This window comes from Erpetoichthys calabaricus, chromosome 2, assembly GCF_900747795.2.
Source record: "Erpetoichthys calabaricus chromosome 2, fErpCal1.3, whole genome shotgun sequence".
In the NCBI taxonomy this organism is placed as follows: domain Eukaryota; kingdom Metazoa; phylum Chordata; class Cladistia; order Polypteriformes; family Polypteridae; genus Erpetoichthys; species Erpetoichthys calabaricus.
The window spans coordinates 172,324,453-172,339,240 of record NC_041395.2 but is presented as its reverse complement, the minus strand read 5'-3'; the positions used below and the strand labels follow the sequence as shown (position 1 = coordinate 172,339,240).

Here is a 14,788-nt window from a genome sequence, read left to right as displayed (position 1 = left end):
AGATTGCAGCTTCACAGATTTTTCTTAGCGTATCGGGAGCAAATGTACAGGTAGAGCAGTATTTCCCAACCATTGTGTTGGCACACTTTCTGTAACCCAAAAAATCCCAAGGCACACAGATTCTACCAACCACAAAGCCATTAAATCTATACACATGCTAAACTGTCCAAAGGGTTGGAACAGGGAGCAGCAAAAAAGGCAGCTCAGAGATTTCTGTGAGCACTTTGGACGCATTTTCCAGCCTCTTCATCCCTTTGCCCACTCGTACGGTTGTCCTCACTCCACTGATCCGAGGTCAGAGGCAACTTGTATGCTCTGTGAGAGTCACTGGCGAATACACACCAAGGCAGATGGGTCCCCGATACTACATCTGGTTGGTAAAGTGCTGTGTCTGTAAAATGGTGATCATATTGCTGCTTTTATGCTAACTTCTCCAGGTAGTCCTACCCTCCTCAGACAGGTCTCGACCATCTGAGAAGTGTGTCTCTGTCATGTCAGTACCCAGGGGCACTACACTGTTGTTTCCACCATTTGAAAGACACTTGCGTAGGGCATAATCATCAAGTCATTGATGGTGATGAACAGTTGAGAATAGTGTTTATGGAGTTTCAGCATAAGTTTTAATTTATGCTCATTTAAGAGAAGCTTATTATTTTAATTCAATCAGTCTTCAGCAGCGCATTCAAAGTCAACAGTCATTTCAACAGATTAATTTTTTTTTTTTTTTTTTTTGACACATCTGTGTCTCATACTATGCCAATTTGATAATTAGTACATTGGCCTTATTTTCTTATTGACTTCTTTTCAATTTTCCTTTTAGGGAGGCATTTAAATTCAGGTTGCACTTGCTCAAGTAGTATTTTGTTAAGAGTTCAAGTTTAAGGTCATTGTTTAAGTTTAAATTATGCCATTAATTTTTTTTTTTTTTTTTTTTTTTAATTCCTTTGTGTTGATTCTACATTAAATTTGTGTTTCAGTGTGTATTTATTCTTGATTTATATATTTATTTTATAATTACATGTTTCAATATGTGGATGGCGCAGTGGTAGCTATGCTGCCTCACCGTTAGGAGACCTGGGTTTGTTTCCTGGGTCCTTCCTGCGTGGAGTTTGCATGTTCTACCTGTGACTGCGTGGGTTTCCTCCGAGTGCTCCGGTTTCCTCCCAGAGTCCAAAGACATGCAGGTTAGGTGCACTGGCGATCCAAAATTGTCCCTAGTGTGTGCTTGATGTGTGTGCACTTCGGTGGACTGGCACCCTGCCCGGGGATTGTTTCCTGCCTTGCACCCTGTGTTGGCCGGGATTGGCTCCAGCAGACCCCCATGACGCTGTAGTTAGGATATAGCGGGTTGGATAATGGATGGATGTTTTAATAGTCGATGCTATTAATTGCAATTAATTTACATATCTTTATGCAATTTAAGTAGGTTTTTTCTTTTTTCTTTTAATCAATTCCCAGCCCAAAAAATAACAAAGTTAACACTTTAAAATACAAAATACAACGTAAAGCTGCTACGTGTGTGGTTATGCAGGACCTTAGTATAAAAAAGTTTTTTTTGAAGAGATCAAGAAAAAATAAAATTGGCCAATTCCAATCCAGTAATATGAAATTGTTTGTTGGTATTGTCCCTTTAAAAATAAATAAATAAATAAAACTCTGAGTATCCCCAGCACGTTTTAGACTTGAGGCCCCTGGTGTTTTCATATTTTGTTGTGTTCAAATGGCAGATAATTAGTGTAATTTGCTTAATGATAACTTGTTTAAATTCCTTGTTGAAAATTGATTTGATTTTGGTGCTTAGTGTGATTTATAGAATGTGCAGTAGATTTTCCAACAGATTTTTTAAAATTTAATATACATTGTTGATGCCTTTACATCTAGGGAAAATTAACAATAAATGCTAATTTAAATTTGATAAATGTGGTTGGAATGTTTTATTTTTAAAAGAAAAAAATCTGATTATAGTGAGAACTTTTCCTCATTGGCATTGAAACATGACTGCAGTCAACTGATTGATCAGCAATATAATTATGTTTGCAGCATCTGATAAGTGTTACGTAAATGTAAACTTAAAAACTCATCCCTGTTCCTTCATTTTTTGAAGAAGTCTGTTTTTTCTACTATTATAAAATATGATTAACTGGTAAGATTTATGGCTTAAAAGGTAAGCACACAATTGCTTGTTGTCAATTGCTTTTTTCCATTGCATTTTGTATTTTTGTGCTTTGACATTTAAATGTCATTCGGTAGAAATATTGCTGTAGTTTGTGGTACCATGGCTCTTAAGATTCCCCAATTCTGTAGTCAATTAAGCTGTTTTTTTAGATTGTCTTGCCCTTCCCTTTACCCTAACCTTAACCACACTATAATGGGGCCCAGAGGCTAAAATGATATTACCCTGAGGTTAAGGTTACCCCTATCCTTACGTAGAACTTAGTTGTTTGTTTGTTGACCTTATGTAGTTTTAAAATTTAAAATTTTGAATAGTTTTTAAATTGACCAATAGGGTTGTCATTTTTCAACCAACTACTTGAGATCAACAAATTGAAACAAAAATTAAGGGGATTTTTAGAAATATTTAAATACTAGGTATAACGGACGGATAGGACAATATTGATTGAGTTTTTAATGAGTTTTTAATGCATAGGCCTTTCGGCTTTTATCCCCTACCATAATCATGATATATTAAAAAGGTGGATGTTAAATGTTACATTCAGTGCTACTTTAAGTTTTTGCTGTTCGAACCAACTAATCTTCTTTGTTACATGCAGCATATTCTGTTCCTCTCATCTATGTCTTATTGTATCTGTATTTTCAGGATAATGGAGTTCCAGCAGAGAATCTCTGAACTGCAAGATGAGTGCAAGGAGCTTCATTCCAGTTTGCAGGACCTAGAACAAGCCAACCAAACGCTGAAAGATGAGTATGATGCTCTTCAGATCACTTTCAGCGCTCTGGAAGAGAAATTACGGCGTACCACTGAAGATAATCAGGAGCTTATTACTCGGTGGATGGCAGAGAAAGCCCAGGAAGCCAACAAACTTAATGCAGAAAATGAGAAGGACTGCAGGTAATATTGGCATATCACTGGGCACAACACGTAATGACAACACAAAGTACCGAGCCATCTTTTTATGTAGTATTCTTGATATCCTAATAATATATTGAATGTTCAGAAAATGTTAAATATGTGCCTTTCATTTTCACTGTATTATAAATTTCAACTACAACATTTGTGAAAGTTGCAGCTGAGACCTCTTTGCAACCTGAATGTGTGCCAGTAGATTTGAGTAAGGGTGTAGGAGAGGAAGACCTTATTATAGAGAATTGGTCTCTGTCTATTCATTTGCAGTGTTGTTTTCTGGTCTGTTGAGCTGAAAGAGAGAGTAAATAGCAAAACTAACAATTGTAAAAGCTGGAATGTACTTAGAGTTGAAGCATATTACTAAAAAAAATGCTCTTTTGATCTTAGGCGGAGACAGGCAAAGCTGCAGAAGGAGTTAGCTGATGCAGCTAAAGAGCCCCTACCACTGGACCAGTGAGTACTTTATATCTTTTCACTTGCACTTGGATAATGCTCAACGATAATTTTTTTAGAGTATAATACAATTATGAATTTCCAATATATCTATTAGCAGGAGGTTGGACTTTATGTCTAGCATATTACACTTACTCTGTTCATAGCTAGTGGCATATCATCTGTACTAGGAATTGCATTTGAAGTTGACAGCAGTATTCCCTCCTATTCCTTGCATGTTTTAAAGCAAATGGTTAGACAAGTATAAGAAGTTTGCCAATAAATGAACAGGCCCAAGTGGAGTTGTAGAACCCTTTTGCACACTTGTGATGACCTGAGTTGTGTGAGAAGGTTTCTTATACCCAGGCTTTACCTGTGTTCATTCCTAATTAGTACTTATTGGTTAAAATAAGTCAATAAGTAGAAATCAATTTGTAAAAAAATTTTTCTGTGATACAAAAATGTATCATCAGCGCTTCGGTCAGTTGTAATGCTGTGTTTTAAGCGCTTAACAAATAAAAATGGTATGGTATATATTACTAATATAAATGATTCATGTTTGTGTTCTGACAAAATACTTTTGGAAATTAAAAAAAAAAAAAAAAAAAACTATTACTAAACGACCAGGTGTTTTTACTTCTAGGTGATAAGAGATGTACTTGCTGCCTTCCATTAGCCATGCTATTGTTTTGGATCTTTGTGCAGCTCAACAGTTTTTCAATTGGTACTGAAATGCTTTGTTGCATATGTCATGTAGGACTAATGGCACATTAGCAACTTTTGATAGTTTATAGCCTGGAAGATGGCTAGTGATTAGCAGCCTTTTATGCAAATGTCTTTTTTTTTTTTTTTTTTTTTTGCCCTACTTTAATTTTTAGTGTTTATATGTTCATGTTTTTAACACTTTCTTGTAATGTCTGAGAAGCAAATGGTTCCACACCTGTGGTCTAGGAAAAAAAGAACTTTTTTAATTTAGGAATTATGACACCAAACTTAAACTTGTTTGGCTATCCAAATGTGTGTGTGTGTGTGTGGTGGTTATTTTGCTCTGGTGTGGTCTTGCTTACAAAACATTTTTAAGCATGGTCTGCTAGCATATTGCATAGTGTGTGTTGTCCTCCTCATATGATTGAATAATTGCTTAATGGGAAAGGTTTTTTTTTTCTCTATATATTAAGAAAATCTTTCAATATGTCCATGCAACAAACTGGCATCAGATTCAGAGCATTTTAAACTTTTGAAGAAAGAACTAGTTATTTTCCTTACAGAATGTTAGTCATGCACAATTTTAAATCCATAAATCAACAAAACAGTCTTTTGTAATGTATGAATTCAACATAGGCAACATTTACTTCTAAATGTACTACTACTGCAGAAAGAATTTTTGCAGTACCACCTTGTATTTGCTACAGAGCATGATAAAAATATATTGTATATCATCTGGCTTGTTTCCTCCTGATGCAGAATTCTTTATTTATTTTAAATTGGCTTGCCTGTTGTTATTTATTATAGGTGTCTTTTGTCAGTGTGTGAAATGCTACATGTAGATTAGTTACTTACAGCTTCCAACCCCATTGGACGAATGATTGTATTTATACACAAAAAAGAATTTGTCATCTTTCTTTTTTTACAGGGATGATGACATTGAGGTGCTAGCAGAAGAGGCCCCTGAACAGGCTGGAGAGACGTCACCATCCAGAACTGTAACACGCACACCTAGGTGAGACACAAGTTTGGCAATAAATTAAGACTTTTTTACTGTGCATTTTTGGTTGTAATTATGATTTATGTAATAGGTCAGAAACAATTTTGAATGCATCCCTAGATTGCTGGAACTAAAATGCAGTACAAACATTTTTAGTGTTTTTTTTTTTTTTTTTTTTCTCCTTCTCTTTTTCAATAAAATTATGACCAACATATTGCAAATAAATATTTTTAGAGTAAATTAAATCTTAGGTTTTTTTATTAGATAAAAGCACAGAATTTATTGCTCAAAGAAATATGTTGGAGGCATCAGATATTAGTGTTCAAAGTTGGAAGTCGTTAAATATTTAAATCTTAAGTCACTTATAAAAACTAGAGATTATTTTAGTAGTTCTTACTGTCTTTGGGTGACTGTTCTACCATTTTCACACCAGCCATGAGACTCAAATTTGCTACTTTTCAGCAAAATAATTGTTTATGTTGTAACTGCATTTACAGATTTGGTAAGTGCATATGTTGTAATTTTGCTCAAAGAGTGGCCAACTTGCTTATTTAATGATTATAATCTGATGTAGGCTGTAGTTGGAAAGTGAACAGGAAGGTTGTAACCTCTCAATGTTTTCTCTTCAACAGATGCCTAATTTTCTTTTAAATTGTTGCTAAATTTAAATTCAAAGATGGATATAAATATTAAAAGTTAGTATTTTAGATTAATTTGTTTTGCTTTATTGCCTGTGCAAATATTTGTAGAAATGCTTTATCATTCTATATGCAGTTATACTTGAGTAAAATGATAAGCAAGAACTGTGGTGATTGTGCTTTTGTGATGAAATACTATATGTTTGCTTTTTATGAAAAACAAAAAAACCATCTTGTTAGTGGTGCCATAATAGTATATCTTTATGTCCATTTGCTTTCCATACCTAGCTTTTTCTCTTATTTTTTAATAGTTCTGCTTTTACAGTTTTACTTACATGTACATTATTCTTTGTATTAAATGTAATTAAACAGTTATTGCACTTGAAATGTTGTACTTGGTAACCCTAATCAAGTCACTTACTCAGCCATTGTTCTTTTTGTAGTATGCAAAAGATTATACTGTGCTGTTAAAGTATGAAATATCGTTTACTTTTAAAATAATGTTAAGTTCTGAAGGTTTGTTTTCTAATAAAAGTAGATTCAATGCACTATAGAGTGTAATACCCATAATTCTAGCTGCTCTGTTGAATTGCCTTATTTTGTAATGCTTACAGTAAACGAGCCTCTCAGCCACAATTAGGACTTTTGGACTCTCTGTCTAATATATTTGGGTAAGAACCCTTTTCCTCTTTTTGGTACTTATTAACTGTTAAAACTTATTTGTGGTCTGGCCACCTTCCAACCTGAAGAACCTTTCTTGCAGGTTATTTTTGTGTTTTCAGTTTCCCTGTTTACTCTTTAGCGTGTCTTTTTTTCCTATCTTACCTGTCCTGTTTTTAAACTGTATTTTAAAGTGATTTGTCTTCAAATGTGTTCCTGTGTTTTTTTTCTCCTTTTTTCTTCTTCTTCTTCTTCTTCTTCCCTTCCCTCTCCATTTCCCCTTAACCCTAACGCCCTACTTATTGGTCCTTTGTTTTTCTCTGGGATTTGCATTTGGGTTTTTCTATCTTCTATGCTGGCAAGCCTTGCTGAGTCTCCAGTCCTTGGACACCATCTTCCTGATAATACAAGGTGAAGCATCATGAACCTAACATTAAGACAGATATTGTTCATAGTTTAGTTTCAGTCATCAGGTACAAGATTAGGGGAAATATTACATATATTCTTCTGCCATAAGCATCATGGTTGGAGCCTTATAAATGTTTCTCTTTTTACCTTTTTTTTTCTCAATTTTTCTGAACAGATTAGTGCTCTGAAATTTAATTTTTCATCAGGCTATGTTTTAATGATGCTAAGGACAATATTACTGATAGCTATAGATTTTGTGCTGGCATGATTCTTAGAGTATTACTACTTTTTTTTTTTTTTTTTTTTCCCCAAGTTTAAATCCTACAGCTGTTAGTTAAGACAGAAAACTAACTAATTTTTATGTCAAATTGACATTATTTGTAGTATACCTATTCTGTGTAATACACAGATCTAGAAGACTGGGTTGGATTTTTAAGCCTGGTTGCAATCTGTGTGAAATTTGCACATTCTATCCATTCCTACGTTGGTTTTCTTCTACAAATTTGATAATGTTGTTTTCTTACTATATTTAAGTAAATTTCAGTTTTTTCCATGTTTGCTGAATCTCACATTTAATGTTTAGACAAAGATCCTGATAGTTTTGGTTACAATGTTACGTAGTTTTCCCAAAAATGCCTATACTGTTAAAATAAAATGCTAAAATGCCTGTGTTGCTAAAATAAAATTCAAAAATGTTTAGTACTATTTGTGATTCCATCTTCCTCTTTGCTGACATTACTGTAGTTTGGCTTCTTCCTTACTGACAATTCTGCATAGCTTTTTTCCCCACAGTAAACACTTCAAAATCATTATTGAACCCACTTATTTTTTTATCCTATTACAATTCTTAGTGTGGCAATCTCATCATATTATGTATTTACTGTATGTGTAATCCCAGTGGAAGCTCTCTGCTGTTCTTGCATAGAAATCTCATTTGTAATATTTAAAGGTGTTACCCAGTTTACCTAAAGAGGGCCATTGTAATCTGAGTGTTTTGCTGGACGCCTGCTAACTACCTTTTTTTATTACCCTGGATATGTTATACACTAGATTGAGGCATATTGCCGTAGGGGAGAGGCAGTGGAGTTTTTCTGCTTGTAATATCTGCAGTATTCTGAATTTGTTGTCTTTTGATCTGTTAGACGTCTCTCTGTGAACTCATATGGGGGCACACCAGCAGACTCGGAGGTTCAAGTGGGGATGTGTACTGAAGTACGCCTTCCATCCACAGCACTTCATGTTTTTGTAAGTATCATGTGTTGTTCTTGATGTGGATGAAAAATTGAACCATAGCATTCACATCAAGGTTATTTGTTTTTCTCTTCTATATAAAAATAAATATATAGACATTGACATAACTATGATGGTTTTTTTTAATATTTGTTCTAAGTTTGAGGTCAGTGATGTAAAGTAAAAGGTCTGATGCATGGTTTCTTTACCCATCCAAGCCTGGGCTCCCAGTTGCTATTCTCATACTGTTTCCAATATGCTGAAAGCTTGCATTTTGGTGTAGAATGGCTACTGACATTTTAGATAATCTCTTTCTCATGTCTGAGCACCGGTAAGATTCTGGAGCTTTGAACAATGAAGATTATCTTACATTTTAAAGTAGTAAGGAGGACTTTGGCTTTGGGCATTTGACCTGCATGTGATATCAAGTTTTCAAGCTGAGACCTCTTTATTTTTAAAATTTTTTTTATTAAATAATATTTTTATTCAGTATTTTCCCTTGCATGGTTTTACTTTTTAGGTTTCTTATTTCTTTCACTATTTAATACCAAAGAAGCCTCAAACACTGTTCCTTTTAACATTTGCTTGCTCCTGACTATTAGGATGCCCATGATGGAGAGGTAAATGCAGTAAGATTCAGTCCTGGCTCACGCTTAATGGCGACAGGGGGTATGGACCGAAGAGTAAAACTCTGGGAGACCATTTCAGGTACAGTAAATAGTTCAGAGGAACAGTTTCATTAATTTTTGTCCTTGTTTTGTGATGTATTGTGACACAATAGTTAGTGGTGTGGCATCCAGACTCTCTTTAAAATTCCAGCCTGGTCACTTTGTTTCATTTGTATATTCATTCATTTTTCAACTGTTTCTTCTAAATCCCAAAAGACATGTAGGTTATAATGATCTAGAGACTCTGAGCTGGCCTGGTGCGAGTATGGGCATGTACACGAGTGTGGCTTGTGGATAGATTATCATGCATTTTATGCCAGCAGGTTGGACTCCCAACCCAGCCAGTGGGCTTTTGAAGATGCAAATAATTGCACGCCTGCTTGGTGCTTACATGGTACAATATTAAATATATTGCTGAAAGATAAGACAGAATATGTCATGTACAGAACTCTGAGCAGCTTTTAGGTTTTTTTTTTTTCTCCTTTCTGTCTGCATACTAAAATTTTTAGCGATGATTTTCAAGCCTACAATTTTTCGAATATTGTGCCTATAATTAGTTATATTTTTGGAAGTTCCAATCATTTTGACACTGTCTTAGGATCATTAGAAAAGTGAAAACCCACACAGGCACTGAAATCTTTCAGAGACTGAAAGTCATCTGCTTTGTCAGTAAATTGTAACTAGGCAGTCTGAAGTGACGGGTGTAGGATGGATCTGTGGTTCTTAAAGTGTTGTTTTGTCTGTTTTTGTTAGGCAACGTTTCATATTTTCTTTGATTTCATTCTCTTGGCTTCAGTGAGCTGAATCCCACTATTAATACTTATTTTTCTGTAGCTGAAAAGTGTGTGATAGTTGGTTGTACTTAATAAAGGAGTCCTTGGTTAATTCGGCATACATTATGTCTGCCATTTTGATTTCAATCACCTTTTAATGATATCGATGGAACAAGGTCTGTGATGATAGGTAAAAGGTATGATGCTATACACCCCTCTACTTTTCAGAGCCTTGCTCTCCCAGGGTTCTCTCTTACATTCCAGTCTAGCTCAAGGTGTGCTTGACTGGTTGTGATGCTCCCTGACATCTTAAATGGGTATCTAGCCTGTCCAAGTTTCTGAGAGCTTAGAGTCATGGCAGCAAGATGCACCCAACAAAAATAATGGTAAAGGAGAATTAATAGGCTTGAAGAGAAAGGGGCAAAGCATGATCTGAAGTTTTCAATCTGAGACCTTGTTTCTTGTGTCTGTCTTTACTAAGGAGTGGCATTGCACAAGCATGAAAATTACATAACCCACAAAACTCGTATTTAAGGTACACATTTGACTAGTTTGGGTTATCATGCTCTTATCAGTTTTGACACTTTTGATTGCTTCCGTAACAACTAACTGAATAGTTCGTCAATGTGGGCTGGGTAAATAATTACTAGATGACATGGCAACCTGTCACTAACTGTTCATTCATTATTTCTTTTTCCCCCAAACACAATTGCTTATGTTTCTGATTGAATCGGCTACCTTTCACCCACAGCTGGAACATTTATTTAAATTAACTGGCAGTCAGTGCTTATACTGCATATTTTCACATTGCACAACAACAGGTAATTAAAGATGATAACTTGTGAATGTTGATGGTTTGGATTTGTTTTTTTTTTTTTCTCATCAGTTTGTTGTCTCTTTTTTTTTTTTTTTTGTATATATAGATAGATATACAGTGGTGTGAAAAACTATTTGCCCCCTTCCTGATTTCTTATTCTTTTGCATGTTTGTCACACAAAATGCTTCTGATCATCAAACACATTTAACCATTAGTCAAATATAACACAAGTAAACACAAAATGCAGTTTTTAAATGATGGTGTTTATTATTTAGGGAGAAAAAAAATCCAAACCTACATGGCCCTGTGTGAAAAAGTAATTGCCCCCTTGTTAAAAAATAACCTAACTGTGGTGTATCACACCTGAGTTCAATTTCCGTAGCCACCCCCAGGCCTGATTACTGCCACACCTGTTTCAATCAAGAAATCACTTAAATAGGAGCTGCCTGACACAGAGAAGTAGACCAAAAGCACCTCAAAAGCTAGACATCATGCCAAGATCCAAAGAAATTCAGGAACAAATGAGAACAGAAGTAATTGAGATCTATCAGTCTGGTAAAGGTTATAAAGCCATTTCTAAAGCTTTGGGACTCCAGTGAACCACAGTGAGAGCCATTATCCACAAATGGCAAAAACATGGAACAGTGGTGAACCTTCCCAGGAGTGGCCGGCCGACCAAAATTACCCCAAGAGCGCAGAGACGACTCATCCGAGAGGTCACAAAAGACCCCAGGACAACGTCTAAAGAACTGCAGGCCTCACTTGCCTCAATTAAGGTCAGTGTTCACGACTCCACCATAAGAAAGAGACTGGGCAAAAACGGCCTGCATGGCAGATTTCCAAGATGCAAACCACTGTTAAGCAAAAAAGAACATTAGGGCTCGTCTCAATATTGCTAAGAAACATCTCAATGATTGCCAAGACTTTTGGGAAAATACCTTGTGGACTGATGAGTCAAAAGTTGAACTTTTTGGAAGGCAAATGTCCCATTATATCTGGCGTAAAAGGAACACAGCATTTCAGAAAAAGAACATCATACCAACAGTAAAATATGGTGGTGGTAGTGTGTTGGTCTGGGGTTGTTTTGCTGCTTCAGGACCTGGAAGGCTTGCTGTGATAGATGGAACCATGAATTCTACTGTCTACCAAAAAATCCTGAAGGAGAATGTCCGGCCATCTGTTCGTCAACTCAAGCTGAAGCGATCTTGGGTGCTGCAAAAGGACAATGACCCAAAACACACCAGCAAATCCACCTCTGAATGGCTGAAGAAAAACAAAATGAAGACTTTGGAGTGGCCTAGTCAAAGTCCTGACCTGAATCCAATTGAGATGCTATGGCATGACCTTAAAAAGGCGGTTCATGCTAGAAAACCCTCAAATAAAGCTGAAGTACAACAATTTTGCAAAGATGAGTGGGCCAAAATTCCTCCAGAGCGCTGTAAAAGACTCATTGCAAGTTATCGCAAACGCTTGATTGCAGTTATTGCTGCTAAGGGTGGCCCAACCAGTTATTAGGTTCAGGGGGCAATTACTTTTTTACACAGGGCCATGTAGGTTTGGATTTTTTTTTTCTCCCTAAATAATAAAAACCACCATTTACAAACTGCATTTTGTGTTTACTTGTGTTATATTTGACTAATGGTTAAATGTGTTTGATGATCAGAAACATTTTGTGTGACAAACATGCAAAAGAATAAGAAATCAGGAAGGGGGCAAATAGTTTTTCACACCACTGTATCTTCAATCTTTCTTCCATCCAGGCATTTTCTTAATGTGCTTCTGCTTAATTCACGGCCATAGCCTGTCTGCATAATTTACCCTTAAGAGAAAATCAGAGCTGAATGTTTCATAGTTCATTTCTGCACAATCTGTAAAACACCTACAAAAAATTATTTTAGACCATTAGAGGCGCCAGTTGGTTTGAGTGTGTGTTATTGAAATATTGATGAAGAAACAAGTCAAGAAAGACAGCCCAAGGTGTCACTTAAAGAATGTTTAAACTTCACACATGTAACCGCTATGCTGGATAATGAATCCCCTGGCTCTGAAGAAGTGAGGAAACAATACTAATGAAGTTGCTGCCAGCAGCTCTTTTTTGTTTCATTGTTATACATGTTTTGTTAAATAGCAAAATAGTAAAACATTCTTACAAGGCATTTTTCTATATTAGTGTTTGGTTCTAGAAGAGCGGGCCTTTTGAAAAAACCTTATAAAAAGTTTCTTAAAATGCATTGGGTTCAGTTTACGTATAAAAGAGCATTTCATTTTATCTATTTTTAACCTTTCTGTATTTATTTCAAATTCTATTAATAAGTTTAAGTTCCTTATTTTTGCTATGTTAAATATTGTGCTCTTTGTTTTGGTGCTGCTTTGTTTCTAGGTCGATGTGAGCTCAAAGGATCTCTAATGGGCAGTAATGCAGGAATCACCAGCATAGAATTTGATAGTGCGGTAAGTTTTTCCAGTTAGTTTTAGATTACTGTATGGGATATGATCAGTTCATAAATGTTCCTTACATAATATTTCATGCCTAATGTTTAAAATATTGTGGACTGTAGAACTATTTAATCTGGTTTCTTAGAGTCACTAAAGTGAATACTTGTCTCAGATCTTGTAATAGGTGCTTTAATATGTAGTCATCATGCTTGCCCCAATATTTCTGAAGGAATCCTCAAAGTCCATACAGAGTTTTGACACTGGAAAGCAACAGACATGCTCTAAACATTGGTTTGGCATGAGCAAAAATATTTTTCTTCAACATTTTCAGTTATCACCCTGTGAGCACTACTTACTGTTGCATCATGTCATTCATTATCTATTCATATGTAAAACATTTGTATGTGTTACAGAAAGCATTTGAAATTAAATTAATAAAAAAAATAATAATTGAGAGCTGTTGACGTCAGGGTCTAAAAGCAGAGTTGAAATGAAATGGACCTTAATTTATTCCTGTGTCTTGTCTGTTCACCATCTGTTTCTCCCTATGTATTCGGTTGTACTCTATATACTGAAAATATATGGAAATCGGCTCCCTCGTGTCTAATTTGTTGTCCAAAGACTGTCTGTTTTTTGGGTCATTTATTAATGTTAATTTTTTAAAGTTTGTCTATGGACCTTGTAGGATTTGTCCTTTTTGTAAATCAGAGGTGTAGGTTGATTTATGTTTTGACTTGCTTCTTTATGTGCTAATGGAAAATCTTATGCACTGAAGTATAAGTTCTACTTGGACTTTTGCGTTTTTTTTGTTTTTTTTTTAAATGCGGCCTGCATCATAAATATTCAAATCATATTACATGGGGCTCTTGATCACTTAACAAAGATCCCCATCAAATGTGCATTTCATATAGCTTCTTTCCATATATCTGTATATTTACATTTGGCATTAATATGTGTTTCTAGTTGTACTTGCATTTATCTGCGCAGAACAGCTGACTACAGAGACTACCTTTTGGTTAAAATACAAATTGGCTGCTTATAATGAAAAAGTGAAAAGAATGTGACATATAATGCTATGGTAAAAAAAGTTTTAGCATGTCAAATATGTGATAGTCTCATGAAGGAACGAGTAAGTCAAAAAACCACAGCTGCTGCTGCTCTGATTAATTTTTAAAACTGTATAGGTCTCAGGACTGGCCTCCCATCTTTGGCTTATGTGACTTCTGCCACCGCCCTACATGATTCTTCTGTTTTTTTTTTGTTTTTTTTGTACTGACCTGACTGATGTATGTAGTTTAAAAAAAATAAATAAATTTATATTTTGACTTATATTAAATATGATTGCTATCTGTTTCTAGCCAGCTACAAATGTGCTCTCTGTGATGTACTGCCAGGGTGTTTACACCTGGGTTTTTTAATACGGTTAAGTGCCATGCAGCTGTAATGCAGGTATAGATCGATGTATTTGGCTTTAACTACAGATTTGTATCTTCAATAAACTTTCTGCTGACCAGGGCACCTACACAAAACTTTTATAAACGTTTATATGTTCCACATCTTGGGGGAAAAAATGTAGTTGACTTCACAGAAGCCCTGTTTATGCTGAACATCTTTTTAGTTTAGTTTTACTTTTGGTTTTGTGCTGTTTCCCTTTTATCCTGCAGCACGTTTGCTCTTTATCTTATTTTAAATCCTAATTTGCTTATTGATGCAGATTTGGGTTATTTCAGCATTTTTTTTTTTTTTTTTTAATAACTGTTTCCTCCTTTACTTTGCAAGCACAATGCATGCCATTTTGAGTAGTTCTAGAAGCATTGCTTATGTGTCTGATATGAATCCAGACAGAATTTATCTGCACCAGATGAGGAACTTAAATATTACAAGGCTGGTTTTCTGCCTAATTAATGAACTGGTCAGCACACACTTTATAACCTTG

The 14,788-nt window shown here is 35.3% G+C and overlaps 1 protein-coding gene and 2 non-coding genes across 5 annotated transcripts in view; all 3 read left to right on the top strand.

The window, feature by feature from the left end:
- atg16l1 (ATG16 autophagy related 16-like 1 (S. cerevisiae)) overlaps nucleotides 1–14,788 on the top strand; it is a 73,253-nt gene that overhangs the window by 29,673 nt on the left and 28,792 nt on the right. Inside the window, exons 6-13 of one of the 3 annotated variants that reach the window (XM_028794800.2) lie at nucleotides 2,819–3,070; nucleotides 3,473–3,538; nucleotides 5,151–5,237; nucleotides 6,475–6,531; nucleotides 6,884–6,931; nucleotides 8,071–8,173; nucleotides 8,761–8,866; nucleotides 12,797–12,867. In XM_028794800.2, coding sequence (XP_028650633.1) covers nucleotides 2,819–3,070; nucleotides 3,473–3,538; nucleotides 5,151–5,237; nucleotides 6,475–6,531; nucleotides 6,884–6,931; nucleotides 8,071–8,173; nucleotides 8,761–8,866; nucleotides 12,797–12,867 — 790 coding nt within the window. The remainder of the gene's footprint in view (nucleotides 1–2,818; nucleotides 3,071–3,472; nucleotides 3,539–5,150; nucleotides 5,238–6,474; nucleotides 6,532–6,883; nucleotides 6,932–8,070; nucleotides 8,174–8,760; nucleotides 8,867–12,796; nucleotides 12,868–14,788) is intronic. The other 2 variants (XM_028794801.2, XM_051923581.1) reach the window with 2 other exon arrangements.
- LOC114647470 (small Cajal body-specific RNA 6) lies at nucleotides 8,324–8,603 on the top strand. Its single transcript, XR_003715531.1, has one exon. It is a non-coding gene; the product is annotated as a small Cajal body-specific RNA 6 (non-coding RNA).
- LOC114647471 (small Cajal body-specific RNA 6) lies at nucleotides 9,775–10,053 on the top strand. Its single transcript, XR_003715532.1, has one exon. It is a non-coding gene; the product is annotated as a small Cajal body-specific RNA 6 (non-coding RNA).